The 18,522-nt window shown below is 38.5% G+C and overlaps 1 protein-coding gene across 1 annotated transcript in view; it reads right to left on the bottom strand.

Moving 5' to 3' along the window:
- Window positions 1-18,522, bottom strand: part of LOC121382110 (endothelin-converting enzyme homolog) — a 53,043-nt gene that overhangs the window by 28,674 nt on the left and 5,847 nt on the right. The window contains exon 2 of the mRNA XM_041511611.1: window positions 4,046-4,105. Within this exon, the coding sequence (XP_041367545.1) occupies window positions 4,046-4,105 (60 nt within the window). The remainder of the gene's footprint in view (window positions 1-4,045; window positions 4,106-18,522) is intronic.

The raw sequence follows: 18,522 nt of genomic DNA, 5'->3' as shown, positions 1-18,522 counted from the left end.
TGAGATGTATTTACAATTTTACTGCAAAACATATGTAATTTGTTTTGCATATTACTATATATATGACTATAACACCCAGGTTGATTTGATAGCAGAAATAATACACCTGTCCTTTCCAATACAATGAAGTTCAATATACTGCTTTGTCAGATTAAGATTTGAACAAATTATTTATTAGCACATTGATTATACGAATACAACAGATGTCATATTTTTATTGTTTTTATTCCAGGGATTTTCATAAATAATATATAAGACTGGAAAATCACCTGGGTATAATTTTGATCAGTACTTTAGTCCAAAATATTGTTTAAAGGATCACTTAAAAAAAGTGTGTTGTCATATAGCAAAAGCTTAAAGCTGCAATGTCGATAATATATAATATATATATATATATATATATATATATATATATATATATATATATATTATTTATTTATTTATTTATATATTTAAAGGGACTGTCCTGAGTTTTCTTCCATTGTAACATGTTTACGACTAACAAATCCTTTTTGATGATTAAAATTACATATTAAAGATAATTTCCTGTTTAGAATATCAGTGTTTGTCTAAAAAAAAAAAAAGGTGTTGTCATCCTAATGTTTTTAATAGCTCAAACCGGATTTTACCTTCCAATCAATTCGTATATATATATATATATATATATATATATATATATATATATATATATATATATATATATATATATATATCACGAAGAACATGACTGCTACAAACATTAGTATACCACAGCAAACACATTGTATATGCAGACACTGGTATTTTAAACAAGAAAATATATTTAATATGTATTTTTAGTTGCCCAAAATGTTTCGTTAATCAGAAACGTTTTACAATGGCTGCAAACTTAGGAAGGGTCCCTTTAAAACAGATTTACAGTTTTTGTTTTGTTTTGTTTTTCCGTTGGCATTCCATTTAGGTCATGTCTATAATTTAGGGCACATTCAATGGTAGGTTTACGGAAATTGACATCATAGCGGGTTGTCACTGTCATAATTCCCATGAAAAACCCCAGCACGAGTTTAAAAACCAAACTTAACTTCAGAGTTTTTTACACCGAACCAAGTAAATCTTGTTTTACTTTTCATCACTCATCGTACGTGACAAAAATTTAGACTGGAAAATTACAAGGACGGAGTTTTGTGGGTCAGCAGGATCTCGCTTGACTCGGAAGTTTCGGCCAGCGGGACATCGTGCCGCTCGGTCATCTACGGTCAGCTTCGTGCTGACACGGATAAACTGGTCCACGGTTTTAACGTTGATTTATTGTTCCTGAAGATGTCCTAGTGTTACTTGCAAACACTCGGCATGCGGATTAGTCACTTAGTCATCGGTGTATATTGTTCGGACACAGCTTTCGCAGCGGATCCGGATATAAATTAGCCATAAAATGCATCTAATTTCCCGATTTCTGATTTTCATGAGCTGTTTGGGAGACATTGTAGGTGTTGTCTGTCAATGTTCTGTCAATGCTAATCCCCTTAATGTCTGCGGCCAAATTCACAAAAACAACGAGACGGGTTATAATCTGTACAAAGCCATAAATCAACGGGATTTGGATAAACGGTTCTTTTCTTGCAAATCTTCGTTTTCTGTTTTCTATTTGCATGGGGAGAATGGGTAATAAAATATGAAATTTCAAATTATAACTACTTCAAATAAAATATTATTAGTTCCGATCCATTGTTCTGTTTCGGTTTTGAATAATAAAAGTATGTGAATCTTACTGGATTTGTTTTAGACCTCGCGTTTAAAGGGATACACCCTAGTTACGGCTAGTTGTTAACCATTACGGCGTTGTTTTTCGCTATTAAACCCATTTTTCACAAATAAAATTGCACTTTACTTACCGTTTATTATTTAGAATATACATTTCCATTCACCTGAAGTGTTTTTTGGTAATCCTGATTTTTGTAATACCATAAAATCCATTTTTCGTATTTCATAAATCGCACGCACGTCTGAGAAAAAACCGTTGAGCAGACAAGGTCTAATCTATTTTTAGAGGGGATATTTCCATTTCAATGTCACAGACGTTGGTATATCACGTGACCGTTATCATTTTGGTTCGGTTTGTTTTCTCGTGCACGGTTCGCGCAATCAACATCCGATTTGTTGTTGTTCATTTATGAGATTTTCTTCACTGTTCGTGAACATTTTCAGTAACAATAAAGTTCAGACAAGTAAGTGTCTCAATACAAAACGTTACAAACCCTTAAAACCAATAATTTTGCTAAGTCTTACGATATCTGGAGAGGGGATACAACCAGGACAGAACAGTTGGAACATGTCCAGGAGAGGTGAAAGAAACGCACCCCAAGTCTGTGAAATTTGTCGTGACGTAGGCATTTCTGTGCTTCGAGCGACATCTACCGGTGACATCAGAATACTAACTTTCAAAATTATTTCAAGCAATTGGGACATGGGGATTCCCATGGTATTTATCGATATAAAACCTCCTTTTTCACTCCATTTGATAAAAACGTGATCTAAGTGTGTTACAGGTTTGTAGATTAACCAAATTATAATTTATTTTCGCTGGATGGAACTAGGGTGTGCGGCTTTAAGGTGAGCTATCAAGTCCCTGAGATTAATTCAAGGAGGGTAGTTTTTCGCCAATTTTTAACGTGTGAATTTAAAAAATACAATAGTATTAAAATAATTAAATATATCAATGCTCAGTATGGTACCATTTTAAATGGCTCCCCAAGTTAGGGGAGCAATTCATGACCTCCCTTAATTGTTTTTTCACAATGAGGTCTGCTTTCTGAGAGACGGGGGACAGTACTGATACAAACAGTTTTAATCAAAATGGTTGTGCGACAAGTCGGAAGAAACTATCAATGGATGCAAAAGTAGTATGTTGTTGGTGTTTTTCTTGCAGAGATGGATTCATGAGTCCATGCAACTCATGAAGAACACTTGCGACCTATCAATTTTTCTCATTAATTAGCCGTTGATAAGAACAACATTCGTTATTTATTATAATACATACCAATAACAGACGTGTGTATTATCGATTTAAAAGCATACGACTGACTGTTCCTAACTGGCGACCCCGTCTCAACAACCATATCATCCAATGAAAAAAAAACCCACGATTACAATTGTTTACGCTGTGACGTATAAGATAACCTGAAATTAATTAAAGTGAGACGCATAAGTTACTGCAAGCGTAAAGGCTGAAAATAAATTTTAGTTGGAAAAGACCTTTTTTTTTCCCCTTTTTTTTTTTCTTTCCTTGAGGATGTGTAAGAAATAGAGTACTACGTTCGTCTCCACTAGATACCATTTATCTTACAATACGTTTAAAAACATAATTATTATTATTCAACTCGCTTTTGCTCGTTAGATACGTTTTCAACTTGTTGTAAGATAAATAGTATCTAACGGCCACTCGTGTTGTATTCTCTATGTACCCTAAGGTAATTCGGAAGGAATAAAATGGTTTATTTAACGACGTACTAAACACATGTTATTTACGGTTATATGGCGTCGGACATATGGTTAAGGACCACACAGATATTGAGAGGAAACCCGCTATCGCCACTACATGGGCTACAATATTTTATTTTCCTTTTTGTTACTTTGATTATTTATTGTCTTATTCTACACCTACTGGTATTAATGTGCAAGAAAAAGCGATCGCCTGAAGGACGGACGGATTGATAAACTGGATTGTGGATTCATACCTTCATTTATCATTAATATGTCGGTGAATTGGTTGACCGATTGATTGAATTATTGTTTAATAAAACATAACTTAAGCATATATTGTACGACACATGACACAATTTCAAAAACAAACATAAACACATAAATACGTCAACTGTTGACGTCAGTTCCAATAATCTAAGCAATATTTCAAAAGTACAATAAATTAGATATAAAACCAATGGAGGTTGGAGGTGTCACCTTGCTTCGAACTACATCCAAAACAATAGACATGAATATGTTAGTATCAAGTCTATAGCCCCAAGGCAAGAATAACATAGGAGTTAATGACGTATAAACGTATACATACATGCACCGTGTCGTTCCTCATATAATACACGTAAGACATCCCCATACCGGACAGGTCAAGCTGAAAATAGAAAGAGAAATAATTATACAGAGGAAAACATCATTTAATGTTGTCAGCAATCATTATCAATGGACTCGTTATGTCTCTGCTGACGTCATCGCTATCAGGATAATCATAGTTTTCATAATTCAGGGGTGGGGCGTACCTTTGTTTACTGCATGCTACGTAAAAGGTAAAACGAATATGGGTAATTTATATCCAAACAAATAAACATCAGAGGGTGTATTATCGGTAGTTTATTGTTCATGTTAAATAGGACCAAAGTCTCCAAAACACATCATGCAGGCTTGCAATCTAATTAAAATTAGCTCCACTATTACATGTGGATCTAACACCAGCCAGTTGGAGCTCATGTCCACCAATCAAAACCTTACTTTGTTTGTTTGTTGTTGGATTTTTTTTTTTTTTAATTTCGGGAGGGGATGTGTTCTAACCAGTGCACAGCAACTGGTCAAAGGCCGTGGTATGTGGTTTCCTGCCTGTGGGAAAGTCCACATAAAAGATCTCTTGCTGCATTAGGACAATTGTAGCGGGTTTCTTCTACGTGTCAGAATTACAAAATGTTTGTATCCAATAGCCGATGATTTTAATCAATGTGCTCTAGTGGTGTCGTTGAACAAAACAAATTTAAAATACAAGTTTAGAATCCGACTCTGTGATTATAATTCTAAACTCTTGTAAAACATATTGGGTCGAATTTACCAAGTCTGTTTTTCCTAAACGCATGTGTAAATGTATGTAGTTACACATGTGTAGACCGGCCTCGGTGGCATCGTGGTTAGGCCATCGGTCTACAGGCTGGTAGGTACTGGGTTCGGATCCCAGTCGAGGCATGGAATTTTTAATCCAGATACCGACTCCAAACCCTGAGTGAGTGCTCCGCAAGGCTTAATGGGTAGGTGTAAACCACTTGCACCGACCAGTGATTCATAACTGGTTCAACAAGGGCCATGGTTTGTGCTATCCTTCCTGTGGGAAGCGCAAATAAAAGATCCCTTGCTGCCTGTCGTAAAAGAGTAGCCTGTGTGGCGACAGCGGGTTTCCTCTAAAAACAGTGTCAGAATGACCATATGTTTGACGTCCAATAGCCGATGATAAGATAAAAAAATCAATGTGCTCTAGTGGCGTCGTTAAATAAAAACAAACTTTACTTTAACACATGTGTAAGACATAAACAGACTTTGTAAATTCGTCTCATTAAGTTTTAAACACACACCAAAGTTCAGCTTTTTTTCCAAAGACAAAAAAAAAAAGATTGTTAATAAATTACCATCTGGCTTTATTCTGAAATCAATTGTCTTGATGCATGTCTAGATCTGCCTTTGTGTTTGTGTCTGGTCTGTGTCTGTTTCAAGCTGTTCTTTCAGCCCCGTGTTTGTGTTTCCGTCCATTCCCCTAATATGTGGCAGATAGACATACTTCCGACTCTTCATATTTAAAACAATTCAAATAACAGCATGTCGCAAAGACTATTCAACGAATCTCTTTGTTTTTGTTTTTTTTTAAATGTAAATCACATACAGCAGTCTGGCCTGACTGTTATGCAAACCATTGTGTGGAGCGGTTGAGTTTATATGCTCAGACTTAAAAAGTTTACATTCGAAGCGTATACCTTGTATTGTGCGACTATGGTTGTTAAGTTATCCTTTTTAATAATTATCTAGCTGTATATCCTGGAGTACAAAGGATGATTGTTATTTAATAGACATTTTCGAATGAACTTTGGTGATTTTTTCTCTCTCTAACACAGCCTTTAACAGACACTTCAATTTTTTACGTATGACTTTGTATCAATGCTTGTTCGTACCTAACCAAACATAACAAGGGGAAAGGCGGCAATAAAAAACGAATGTCACTATGCAATAATTTTATATCATAGGATCTGTTCCAACCAGTCTAAAAGGGCAGCTTTAAACGACACAAGGGCACTGTTTTGGCACCTTTGCCCCCACCTAAACCCACCACACCAGTACCCTTTTGCTAGTTACGGCCTTGAGATAACGGTCTTGTCCAGACCCTTTTGATGTGATAACTTCAATTACACCATATCTGTAACGAGATCAACACTGTCATTGTCATGTCCATCCTTCATCGACTGCCAACCGATGTGGTACACGCCTGTTACGGAATCACAGGCTATCCCGACACCACTTAAAATCGTATAACGACGATTCTACAAGGCTAAACAAACAACTCCCGTCACGGGTTGGTCAAACTATGGTCAATGGCTTCAGCGCGGTGACGTCATGTAATAGCAGACGACGGCGAGAGTCGCTTTTCGGTTTATTGCTATAATTAAGGTGGTCTTCTTTCTGCGTAATATGTGTGTCCAGTGTTTCCCAAGCATCTTGACAATGCGTCCTGACCGCTCAAAAGGTCATTGTTACATTGACGTCGTGTCCCTTTCGGTCGGTAAATTAATAACAAATGGGCGTGATGAATTAATGCGGTATGGTCGAGGCGTTGGATAACGAGTGTTGGGTGGGTTGGGGGGGGGGGGGGGGGGGGGGGGTACCTGTGGTAGGTATCCAGAAAATTTAGAGCAATACAGTAAAATATATTCCATTTGCATCTTTATAATCAAATACTAGCTAGCAATCGTACTGATTCACCCAATAGCCGATGTATTTTTTGTGCTGTGGTCAGCCCTCTCCATTGCGACCGATTTGGTCGTATATGCGACAATATTTGTTTTCATTTGGCGACTAAAACATTCCATACTATCTATATAAAAATACAAGTAGACGCCACCTGGCTCCTAGATGGAAAATTTAACGTAGATGGCTGGCTGGGGTGATTCATAACTGGATATACCGGCCTCGGTGGCGTCGTGGTTAGACCATCGGTCTACAGGCTGGTAGGTACTGGGTTCGGATCCCAGTCGAAGCATGGGATTTTTAATCCAAATACCGACTCCAAACCCTGAGTGAGTACTCCGCAAGGCTCAATGAGTAGGTGTAAACCACTTGCACCGACCAGTGATCCATAACTGGTTAAACAAAGGTCATGGTTTGTGTTATCCTGCCTGTGGGAAGCGCAAATAAAAGATCCCTTGCTGCCTGTCGTAAAAGAGTAGCCTATGTGGTGACAGCGGGTTTCGTCTTTAAAAAACAATGTCAGAATGACCATATGTCCAATAGCCGATGATAAGATAAAACAATCAATGTGCTCTAGTGGCGTCGTTAAATAAAACTAACTTTAAATTTTTTCATAACTGGATACTGTTTACCACACCAAGAAGGAACAGATTTGCATACTGGTACACCCAAGATGACAAATGTAATATATTGTATTATTGATATTTGTAACTTGCTGACTGTAAATAATTAAAAATACCAATCATTTCTATTTATGATGACACTATTGATGATGATGGTGCTGATGATAACAGGGGCATCTAGGATTTTATAAAAGGGAGAGGGTCACAAAATTCTAAAACGTGCAAGTTTGAGTTTGCAGATGGCCAATGAGCCGAGATTCCAAACGGGACGAGATCTACAGGGTGTTTCGAGCATGCTCCTCAAAAAAGTTTGAAATAAAGATGTTCAGAGACGCCTTTTCAGGGTAATTATTGACGTTTTGTATATTGTGGATGGCGAATTTTTAAAGTAAGAACTATGAAAAAGGGCACTTCAAACGGGCTTTTGTCCCTCTGGATCTGCCAATGGATACATTATGATGGTCATAATAATGCTGACCATAATGGTGGTTGGCGTGACAGTATTTGTGATGACATAAGGCTGGTAGGTACAGGGTTCGCAGCCCGGTACAGGCTCCTACCCAGAGCGAGTTTTAACGACTCATTCGGTAGGTGTATGACCACTAAACCCTCTTCTCTCTCACTAACAACTAACCAACTAACAACTAACCCAGTGTCCTGGACAGACAGCCCAGATAGTTGAGGTATGTGCCCAGGATATCGTGCTTGAAGCTTAATTGGATATAAGCATGGAAATAAGTTGAAATGAAAATGAAATGAAATGTGATGGTGGTGATCATCATGGTTGTTTCCTTTGCAAAAATGACTAAATTAGATCTATATATATTATTTCATTGACATTTTTTGCCACACAGTTATTAGCAGCTGTCATGAGAAAGTGACGAATCACCAGATCATTCAGAACACAGTAACATCTCTGTGTAATGCGAATGATGTCAACGTCAGCTGTCACCTAATGAATGTTGGAATCTAAGCTATTCTGAATTGTCCATCAACAGTATGTTTATTGCTCGTATTATTAAACTGTGTGAATTTATCAGGCTATACATTCTCACATATGTCATACCAATGGAAATATTCTATATATATTTTCTAAGCTTTTATTTCCTTTTGTTTTCTTCTTTCTTTTTTCTTTCTTTTTTTTTTTTTTTTTTTTTCTTTTCTTCTATATTCGTTTCTTTTCTTTTTCTTCTTTTAGTTTCTTCTGTTCTGTTCTGTTTTCTTTTCAGATGTTATATGGTAAAGCTTGGGTATGTTCTTCTTTTTCTTCTTTTCTTCTTCTTCTTCTTCTTCTTCTTCTTCTTCTTCTTCCTTTTCTTCGTCTCTTCTTTTTCTGCCTTTCTTCATCCACTTTCAGTGTGGGTTTTGCTTTTACTGTAGTAGTTGTATTGTGGTAATGATGTTGTGGTTACCGCTGCTACTATTGATGTTGCAGTTGCTTTTGTCGTTATTGTTACTGGGGGAAGGTGGGATATAGCCCAGTGGCAAAGCGCCTGCTTGGTGCGCGATCGCAGAGTTCGACAAATCCGCTAGCCCGACGCCCGTGGCTAGTGGTTTTTAAGTTCGGGCTAGTGAGAAACCCCTGCGGGCTAGTGGTTTCCCACCCCCCTCTCCTTATCGCTCGATCGTGGGTTTTTTTTATATTTTTTTATTTTTTTATCTCGGCTGAAATTTCGTTTAATAAATTTGATTGTGACGTTTGTCATAAAATAATATCAACAACATCATCAGTATATAATAATAATCCACTTGAACTAGGTCTGCAAACTGCAGTAACATGCTATCTCTACATCGTCACGGTTACAGCATGCATTGTTTACTTTTCCCTTTCAAGTTTCTGGCACAGGAAATAAGTCTAATGACATGCGTGTTTTGATTGGTTGGACACGTCACGTGGTAGTTAATCTCGCACATAATTATGTTTTAGGCTAACTTGGAAATCACCAATCGCTACGACAGGTTAATCTCAATCAAGTAAACCCCAGTCATGCTTTGAATTTCAGTGTTTGTTTTATTTACCTATTGTTTTCTAATTTAACACTTCGCTTACATATGGTTATCGGCAACCAGGAAAACAATTTACTTTAATGGTAACCGCACATGCAATGACTCGGCTTGGCCTATTACGTTTGGATAATGTCTCACAGCTGCCGATACAAGATAATACCTTTTTTGTTCATCAATTAACAACGGATTAGATGTCGCCGTTCTATTCTTTTGATATCGGTCTGACATGGGATAATGCCCTGCATTCGATTCTTGCGCGCATTCCAATTTTGTTTAAGATGAAGCAGGACCTGTGTTCATGCTCTCTGGAGTTACCCCCCCCCCCCACCTGGGGGGACTCATAACAACGTATGGAGTGTTGTTGGAATACCGCGTCGCGTACACCGGGTCCGGTGTACGGTGACCCAGTAAAGAAACCACCTAGGAGGAGAAGGAGGAGGAAGACGGACGGACCGGGGGAGGTCAAAACCGGTAGCTCAACTACCGGCGGCGACTTTTCCCGTTGTACCCCCCAAGCCCCAGTCAACACCAGTGAGGCCAGCTGTTCCAGCTCTGCAGGATCCAGTTGACGACTCGCCAGTGGCTGACACGGTCTTTAACCAGGCCCTGATGGAATCGCCACCCACAACTCCGACAACTTCAACCCCCGGGATTCCAGCGATGCCACCCCCACCCAGGAAGAGTGGCGCTGTAGAGTCCCAGGCCCGTCTTGTGGTCGTTGGAAAACGAAAGGCGATTGTGTCACCAGGCGACCAACCAGCCAAGCCAAGTCCGCCGACACAACCGCCCCCACCTACTTCCATCTCCAGCGAATGACCAGCCCTCTGAACAACCTTGGCCACTGCAGGCCGGCAAGCTACCAACACGCTACGCGAGGCTGGTGAAGACCAACATTGGGGATGTCCGTCAGCTCCTTTGTGAACCGAGCCCGGAGTCGTACCAACCTCTGCCACGAACCGAAGGAGAGTTCTCGGTGCGTAGGATCACGATAAACGATGGGCGAGGGATCTTCCTTACCGTCCGCCGGAAGGGACTTTTCCACCAAGGGATGCTTCTCGATGAAATGGACAACCGCGTCATCCGCGTCATCAAGACCGTTGCCGGGGAAGATTACCGTCCAATCACCGAGAGCATCGCCAAGTCCGCAAACCGGTACGCCCTCAACCATCTGGACTCGTCCCTATTCATCGCCTCTCCGTGACGACATCCCCGCGAACAACCTTTCCTAGGACAGGTATCAACCTCTTTTTTTTGGGCTAGTTAGACTTTAAACGTTTTGGAAGCAGTTCAAAATTCTTATGTTTATTTTTTTATAAGTAGTCTAACGCATTTTATTTTGGCGCCCGTTCAATTGCTCAAAATCACCTTAAAAACCTTTTGGCTGAGCAGTCTTAACTATTTTGGGTTAAATTTTAGAGTCCGGACATGTATTTGGATGCAGTTACTCTTTGTAGACTTAGGTAAAATACAGGCTTCACCGAGGAATCGAAATTCAGCCAATCAGAGCACGGCTCCCACTCGGTGTACTTCAAGTTTGCGAAGTGTCTGCTATTTGGTCCACGCTCGCGTTGACCTTACTAAATGGCTTTTTTCCAAATTCCGCCCACCTCAAACTTACCCCCCCCCCCCCCCCCCCCCCCCCCCCTCCTGCTCCGGAGTTAGTCACTGGCGAAGTCAGAGGCTAAATCCGTGGTGGGCGTGCCTGAACCTTCGTGGATAGGGGCACGTAAAATGAGTTGCCCGTTGCCCGACAATGCCCTGTATTTGAGCAATTGGCAGTACCGTTCCTGGCGACATGAATAGTAGGCCCTAAAAGCATAACCCACTACCAAATACACTGAACCATCTATTACCGTGTGTCGCACTGTCGTACACTCAGTTAAATTTAATTATTTTGATAGTGGTTTTAGATACCAACCATGAGTTTAATCAATTATTTTTCCCCGGGAGAGGGCAAAGGCGAAAACGGGACAATAACGATGGATCACACTTGACAAAAAAGACCAAACGTACAACACGACAAAACTGAAAGTTACAACATAATTTAAGTGTTTGTTTCATTTTACTGTTATACTCGTAACTGTGTAATCTTACAAAAATTTGATAAAAATCCAGTTATAATTGATGAAGAATTTGGGCCTTTTGGACTATTTCGCGCTCTATCCAGTGCACCACGACTGGCGTATGAAAGGCCATGGTATGTGATATCCTGTCTGTGGGATGGTGCATATAAAAGATCCCTTGCTACTAATGGAAAAATGTAGCGGGTTTCCCCTCTAAGAGAATATGTCAAAACTTACCAAATGTTTTGACATCCAATAGCCGGATTAATAATTCATTGTGCTCTAGTGGTGTCGTTAAACAAAAAAAACTTTTTTAAACTTGACCATTGTTACTGGTGTTTATTCATGCTGGTTTTATAATATTTTAAAAATAAAATATATTAAAAAAATTAAAGAGCGTTTGAATGTTTTTGTTTTCCGATTAATTGTTAAAACACTAACAAAATTCAAATCGCATAAACCTTAGACGCTAATGTTTTAAAAGACATAAGACGCTGTTTATGTACACCGTAAACTCCACGAAGCGCGTTTATTTTACGACCGAGACTGAAGAAAAATACTTCATTCATTCAACAATTGTATAGCACCATTGTTTAAAGAACACAACGGGTGTGTTTAGTTACAGCTTTCATAATATGAATTATTTATTACGGCTTCTTTATAGTTATATTTACTAAATTACAACAATCATAACATATGTCAACATTGGGCGGGGAACTGATTATTCCGACGTTTAAAGTTGGTACATTTCCATCGTTTGTTTCCTTCCCATGGAACTGTCAACAATTTTTTTTTTTTTTTTTTAAATGTCAAAATATGTTAATTTAAAAGCGTGGGTCCAGAGTGGATTGCTGGCTGTGACCACAAGTAAGAAACCAATTTGTTTTAGATGACTTATCTTCTTTCAAGAAATAGTAGATCACAATACACAGATTTTCAATGCTCTCTCTCTCTCTCTCTCTCTCTCTCTCTCTCTCTCTCTCTCTCTCTCTCTCTCTCTCTCTCTCTCTCTGGGGGGGGGGGGGGAGGGGAGGGTTCCACTAGTACACAGAAGACCGCGGCACGTACTGCTCTGTCTGTCTATGGGAAAGTGTATATAACATATTGTATATAAAATGTCTGTTTAGGAGTTTTAACATCAGGATGTATTCCAGCATAGACGATAATAGTAACATGTTAGGCAAAAATCTGTTATACGCAGTGTTTCAATCCATACATACATCATGGATATGGATATAAATAATACTACCCCTCACTCTTAAAGTACGTAAAAAAAAACCCCTCAAAAGGGTATACAGCTAGTTTCAAACATATCGTTGAGGGTCTTTCGCTACCTCAATTCCGCATGAAAAAAATGTCATGCTACTCTGTTGGTAAAAGTTAGATACACGTCGACCCAGCGAAGTTCTGTTTGCTGTACCGCTACCAACAGTGCACTAAACTATACAAATAAGACTCCTCCAAAAACCAGGCTAACAAAATGTGTCTATGCGGTTTAAGAAGATGAAAAGAAAACCCTGCACTAAAGGTCCTGTGTTGACCTCATTTGTATGTGTGTGCGATTTCCCAGTACATTTGGTTTTGAGTTAAGAGCGTGACTACTTCCAGGAGTCGTTAACTAGTGCCGTGGAACAGGCACAGTTAAGTGGGGTACAAGAAAGTGCACAGGTAAGGTATTCGTTCGTGGAGGAACTGGAGACAGCAATGTAACAGCTCTGAAGATAAGAGTTGGACATGACTAGTATAATATTATAGTTCGAGCTGCACCCAATTTTTGATAGAAAAGTGAACACCACAAGTCCTGTGTTGGTTGAAAAAAATAGTTTCATATAAGCAACAAATGTATACAATTTTATTTTATCTAGTACTATTGTGTCAAGTAGCCTTGTGCTTGAAACATGTATGGGGTACCTGTATAAAACAAGTACTCGAATTTTAAACGGAATTAGGGTAGTCATAGACGCTACCCGTTATCTCAGAAATGAGCAGCTTGACCCCCAATTTTTTCTGATTCACTTTAAGGGTGAGGGGTGGTAGTATTTATACCCGTGGCGTTTATGTCGATTGATACGCTGCAGGTAGGAGTTTTAGCCACATATGTTACTATTGTCGTCTATGGGATTTGATTTGGTAGTATACACCCTACAGCACATATTCAGTGCATAATAAAAAAATATTATGATTTCGTCATTTTATTTAATTAAACTATACTGGTTGATTAATTAGCCGTCACTCGACCATGCAAGTTCATAATTACCTTGACCGTGACAATAATCACTGTACATGGCTCTGAATGGAGTTTGAATCAAAGTTAGAGCCGAGGAAAAGTTGGTTTTGGTCTATACATGTAATTCATACTGTAACGATTTCAATAATTTCGTTTTACATGGTATTTGACTTGCCAAATACAACTGCTCATAAATATGGTATTATATATAGGCAACCTGAACTAAGATTTTAATATCAATTTATTTTTATATTAAAAATAACATGTGCCAGTAGTGGGTTAATGCCTTTAGTTACCATTAACATAGTTAATTTTTCATGTATCAAATTCTGAAAACTCAAATTTGTACTGAACTTGATTTTTATTGTTATTTTGACATATTTATAGAGTGATAAGTTCTATTTCAGACAAATTTGAAGTTTTACGCAAAATTTTAAGTAACTTTGAAGAAACAATTCACCAAAGACATAATTAAATTTGTTCAATCTGATTAAAATTAGCTATACTGGGTTTACTAGTAAATCTAACAGCATTGTGTGGACTCCCATGTCCAGGTGACATTTCATCTATAAATAACAATTTAAATATCGACCAATTACACTTCGCCTTTTATAGCGTTATTCGGGAACATACAAATTCTAAAAATATCGGGCGAGACTATTATGCAATAGGCGAACTTGTTGGTCTGTTTCAACATTGAAAAACAGGGGGAAAAGTGCGGTAATTACCATCACGGTTTTTTTTCGTCTTGAAACGAATTTTATATAAAATTTTACAAGGAAATTAGTTTCCGGCATACTTCGTAATTCACCCGAATCATTTCGTATACCCTCGGCATAATCCCGAATGTTTTCAAATTCTTTTCAAATTATTGCACGTGCTTTCGCGGCTCGACTTGGGAATCCTTCACTTCGTTGTTTTTGTCAGCGAAGTGAAGTTTTCTACTGGGATGTATGCGGCCATTGGGACTGATTGAACGCTGGAACGCTTCTCGTTTCCACAGTCTGCACCACCAGGTTAGATTCTTTTTCAGCGAGGTTCCTTGCCTCCACGTCATTTCTCCGTCTGTCTATGTTGACTTGTTTTTTTCGTGACTCGTATGACGGCCATTCTGCAGAACGCCACGGTTGTTCGCGTTTAGTCTCTACATGTCCGAGCCTGTCCTAGCAGCACTGGAAGATTGACCGCCCCACTCTAAGAAGAAATAGGAAGCGGGGTCGGCCCCTACTACTCTTTTCTAGACTTTACTTTGTTTTATAGTGATACCATCTCGTATCTTCCTGAGTCGGGCCCGTCCGCACCACTATACCAACCCATGACGACTGGATTATACCCTAGTCTGATTCTCTCTCGTTCAGACCGATCCGGCTTCTCAAGATCTGTATTTCAGCACAGCACTACACCTTCAACGTCTATTGACTGTCAATCTAGGGGTTTTCTTGACGGGATGCAACCCATCTCGTCCCTACAAGCTGTGCACCCTAACGGCCTTAACGAGACCACTCACGTGGACATATAGATCGGACTTTAAACTTTTAGACCTTCGTTCAAAAGTTTATGTCTAAATTACTTTCTTTCTTTTTTTTAATATTATTAAATAGTCTTCTTTCTCTTATTTATTTTTGAACTGTCCTTCTAAAATGCTCCAAATTATATAAATATTCGACCGAGCAGTCAAATCTTTTTTATTTTTGGCTTGTAACCTTTTTTTGTTTTTGTTTTTTAAATTCTATTAACTTTTTTACTAATTGCTATTTTCAAAATTCTGCTCATTTTCAACTCTACATCCCCCCTCCCCCCCCCCCCCCCCCCACACACACACACACTCCATCCCGAGTCAGGCCACCGATTTTATTTAATTTCTTTTTGACCTCCCGATCTAATCTGGCGACCAAATTTAATGAGTAGAATTTTCTTTATTAATTATATTAATTAGAGATGTTTTAAAATTTTAAAGGCCCACTATTTAATTTTTGGATGTAAATTTCAAAATTGTCCGTTTAATTTTTGTCTGTCTCGGGACAAGCCCCTGGCTATCCAGAGACAGGCCTCGGGACGGACATGCTCGAAACTCTAGTGGTATATGAGCATATAAAAATTATTCGCACTCGCACTCAAATCACTGGCATGATTTGGCAAGTAAGGTTTTGATTGGTCGAATGAAAGGTCAGCTGGACATGAGCTCCAAAGGGCTGCTGTTAGATCTACATGTAATAGTGGAGCTAATTTTAATTAGATTGAAATTTGTTACTATTGAGCCCTCTGTTCTTATTTATACATAACAATAAGCTTGTTAAACATATATTTAGATCTCCAGATCAAATTTTAGAACACCCAATCACTTAGTTACAGTCATGTTGGTGTTTCCTTCCTCAGACAGTGTATTTTTTAATACTGATATTTCTTTAATATGTCTATTAAGGTCTTCCTAATCTAGGGGTCAGTCAAGTGCATGCGTTTTAATGAAATTCTTTAAAGAGGTAGAGGTACTCTATCTTTGTTGTCTCTACATATATACCTGAGTACACACACCCATCTGACAGTAAATATCTTCAAGAGTTTTATTTTAAAACATTTTGTTGTTTAATATGACATATTGCATTTGTACAAAACTGTATGCAGTATATATTCCCTATGAGGTGTACATTATATTAGGTTGCACTGTAGAAACAGCAGTTTCAGCGAGGTTGTCAGTTTATGTCAGAATACACCAGATCCTGGTTGTTATAAAAACACATAGCTGGACACGTTTTGAAAAATGTATGTTATCAGTACAATATTTCATGTGTTGCTAGTACAAAATGTGTGATACAGCTGCTACCGCTAAGGTCCTGCTTTCGTTATTTTTGTTTCATCTCGATCTTCCATTTGATCATACTCATCTTTAGCGTTGTTGTTGTTGTTGTTGTTGTTGTTGTTGTTGTTTTTGTTCTTGTTGATTACAGTGGGCTGGACGTAGCCCAGTGGTACAGCGCTCGGTTTGGGATCAATCCCCGTCGGTGGGCCCATTGAGCTATTTCTCGATCCAGCCAGTGCACCACGACTGATAGATTGTGAGATGGTGCATATGAAATATCCCTTGCTGTTAATGGAAAAATATAGCGGGTTTCCTCTGTAAGGTTATTGTATGCCAGAATTACCATATGTTTAACATCCAACAGCTGATGATTAACAAATCAATGTGTACTAATGGTTAAAATAAATAAACTTTAACTTTTGTTCTTCTTCTTGTTCTTTTCTTCTTCTCTTTCTCCTTCTTCTTCTTTTCTTTAGTGTTGTTCTTTTTCATTTTCATTTTCTTTTCTTCTCCCTCTCAATATTATTCATCTTCTATTTACAGGATACTTGTAATGATTACTGTATAGTTTCTATATTAATATAAGAATCGTGGACTTAATAAACCAGCTGAATGTTTACCCTTTCCGTAATAGAGTTACGGGCCAGCGTACACATTTTTTGAAAATGAAAAATATCGATCAACATTTTTCATTTGGGGATGTACACTTTCAGGGGGGAGGGGGTGGTGGTCAAAAGTGTACGGTTTGTACGGTCGTGAAAATGTTGAAAATTATGGACGGCCCCTTACAATTTAGAGAAAGTATCAAAAACAAAACTTTTTTTTCTTCTTCTTTCTTTTTTAATATTTAAGTGGTCGGCGTCTGTCTTGGCGACACTTCTTTTGGAGGAAATAGCTGTTGGATTTATGACAGTGCCCGTCAAACTAATTTCACTTAATGCTATTCATAAGCTGAAGATGACATACTTTATCCATTCAAGCATTCTGTGGCAGTTTTTATGACTTGACATAAACAAGCACAAACATGCTGAGAACAGACAACTCCTGTCTAAATCGATAAGCATTCCAGGTGACTTTGAGGTGGGACGTAGCCCAGTGGTAAAGCGCTCGCCTGATGCGCGGTCGGTTTAGGATCGATCCCCATCGGTGGCCCCATTGGGCTAGTTCTCGTTCCAGCCAGTACTCCACAACTGGTGTAACAAAGGCCGTGGTATGTACTATCCTGTGTGTGAGATGCTACATATAAAATATTCCTTGCTGCTAATCGAAAAGAGTACCCCATTGCGTGGCGACAGCGGGTTTCCTCTCATATTATCTGTGTGGTCTTTAACCATATGTCTGACGCCATATAACCGTAATTAAAATGTGTTGAGTGCGTCGTTAAATAAAACATTCCTTCATTCAAAGACTGTGATTCACACAGCTATAATTTTCATTCCTAGAATCCTCAAATGATGTTTTCTCTCTCAATATCTGTGTGGTCCTTAACCATATGTCCGACGCCATATTATAACCGTAAATAAAATGTGTTGAGTGCGTCGTTAAATAAAACATTTCCTTCCTTCCTCAAATGATGAGGTTCCAAACAAACAAACAATGATAGTACTTGTCCCAAGTTAAAATAAATTAAAAACAAAGCTTACATAAGAATAAGGAAGAAGAAGAAAATGTTTTAGTTAACGACGCACTCAACACATTTTATTTACGGTAATATGGCGTCAGACATATGGTTAAGGACCACACATATATTGAGAGAGGAAACCAGCTACTCTTTTCGATTAACAGCAAGGGATCTTTTAAATATGCACCATCCGACAGGCAGGGTAGTACATACCACGGCACTGACTGGAACGAAAAATAGCCCAATGAGCGAGCGCCTTACCACTGGGATACGTCCCGCCCACACACAAGAATAAAGACTACGATCAATGTCAAACAGACCTAGATGCACTTCATGATTAAAATGATATAAAGCTTGCTTCGTTTTACTTTTATCTTTCCTCAAAGAATGGCACTCCTACATAAATCACTAATTGTTGGTTGTAATATGTATGCGGAAACTGACAGCTTTGTAAAAAAACATATCTCGTAATAAAGATGCAT

The sequence above is a fragment of the Gigantopelta aegis genome, chromosome 9 (assembly GCF_016097555.1).
Source record: "Gigantopelta aegis isolate Gae_Host chromosome 9, Gae_host_genome, whole genome shotgun sequence".
In the NCBI taxonomy this organism is placed as follows: Eukaryota; Metazoa; Mollusca; class Gastropoda; order Neomphalida; family Peltospiridae; genus Gigantopelta; species Gigantopelta aegis.
The sequence above is the reverse complement of the archived record's forward strand: the minus strand, read 5'-3'. Positions and strand labels throughout refer to the sequence as shown.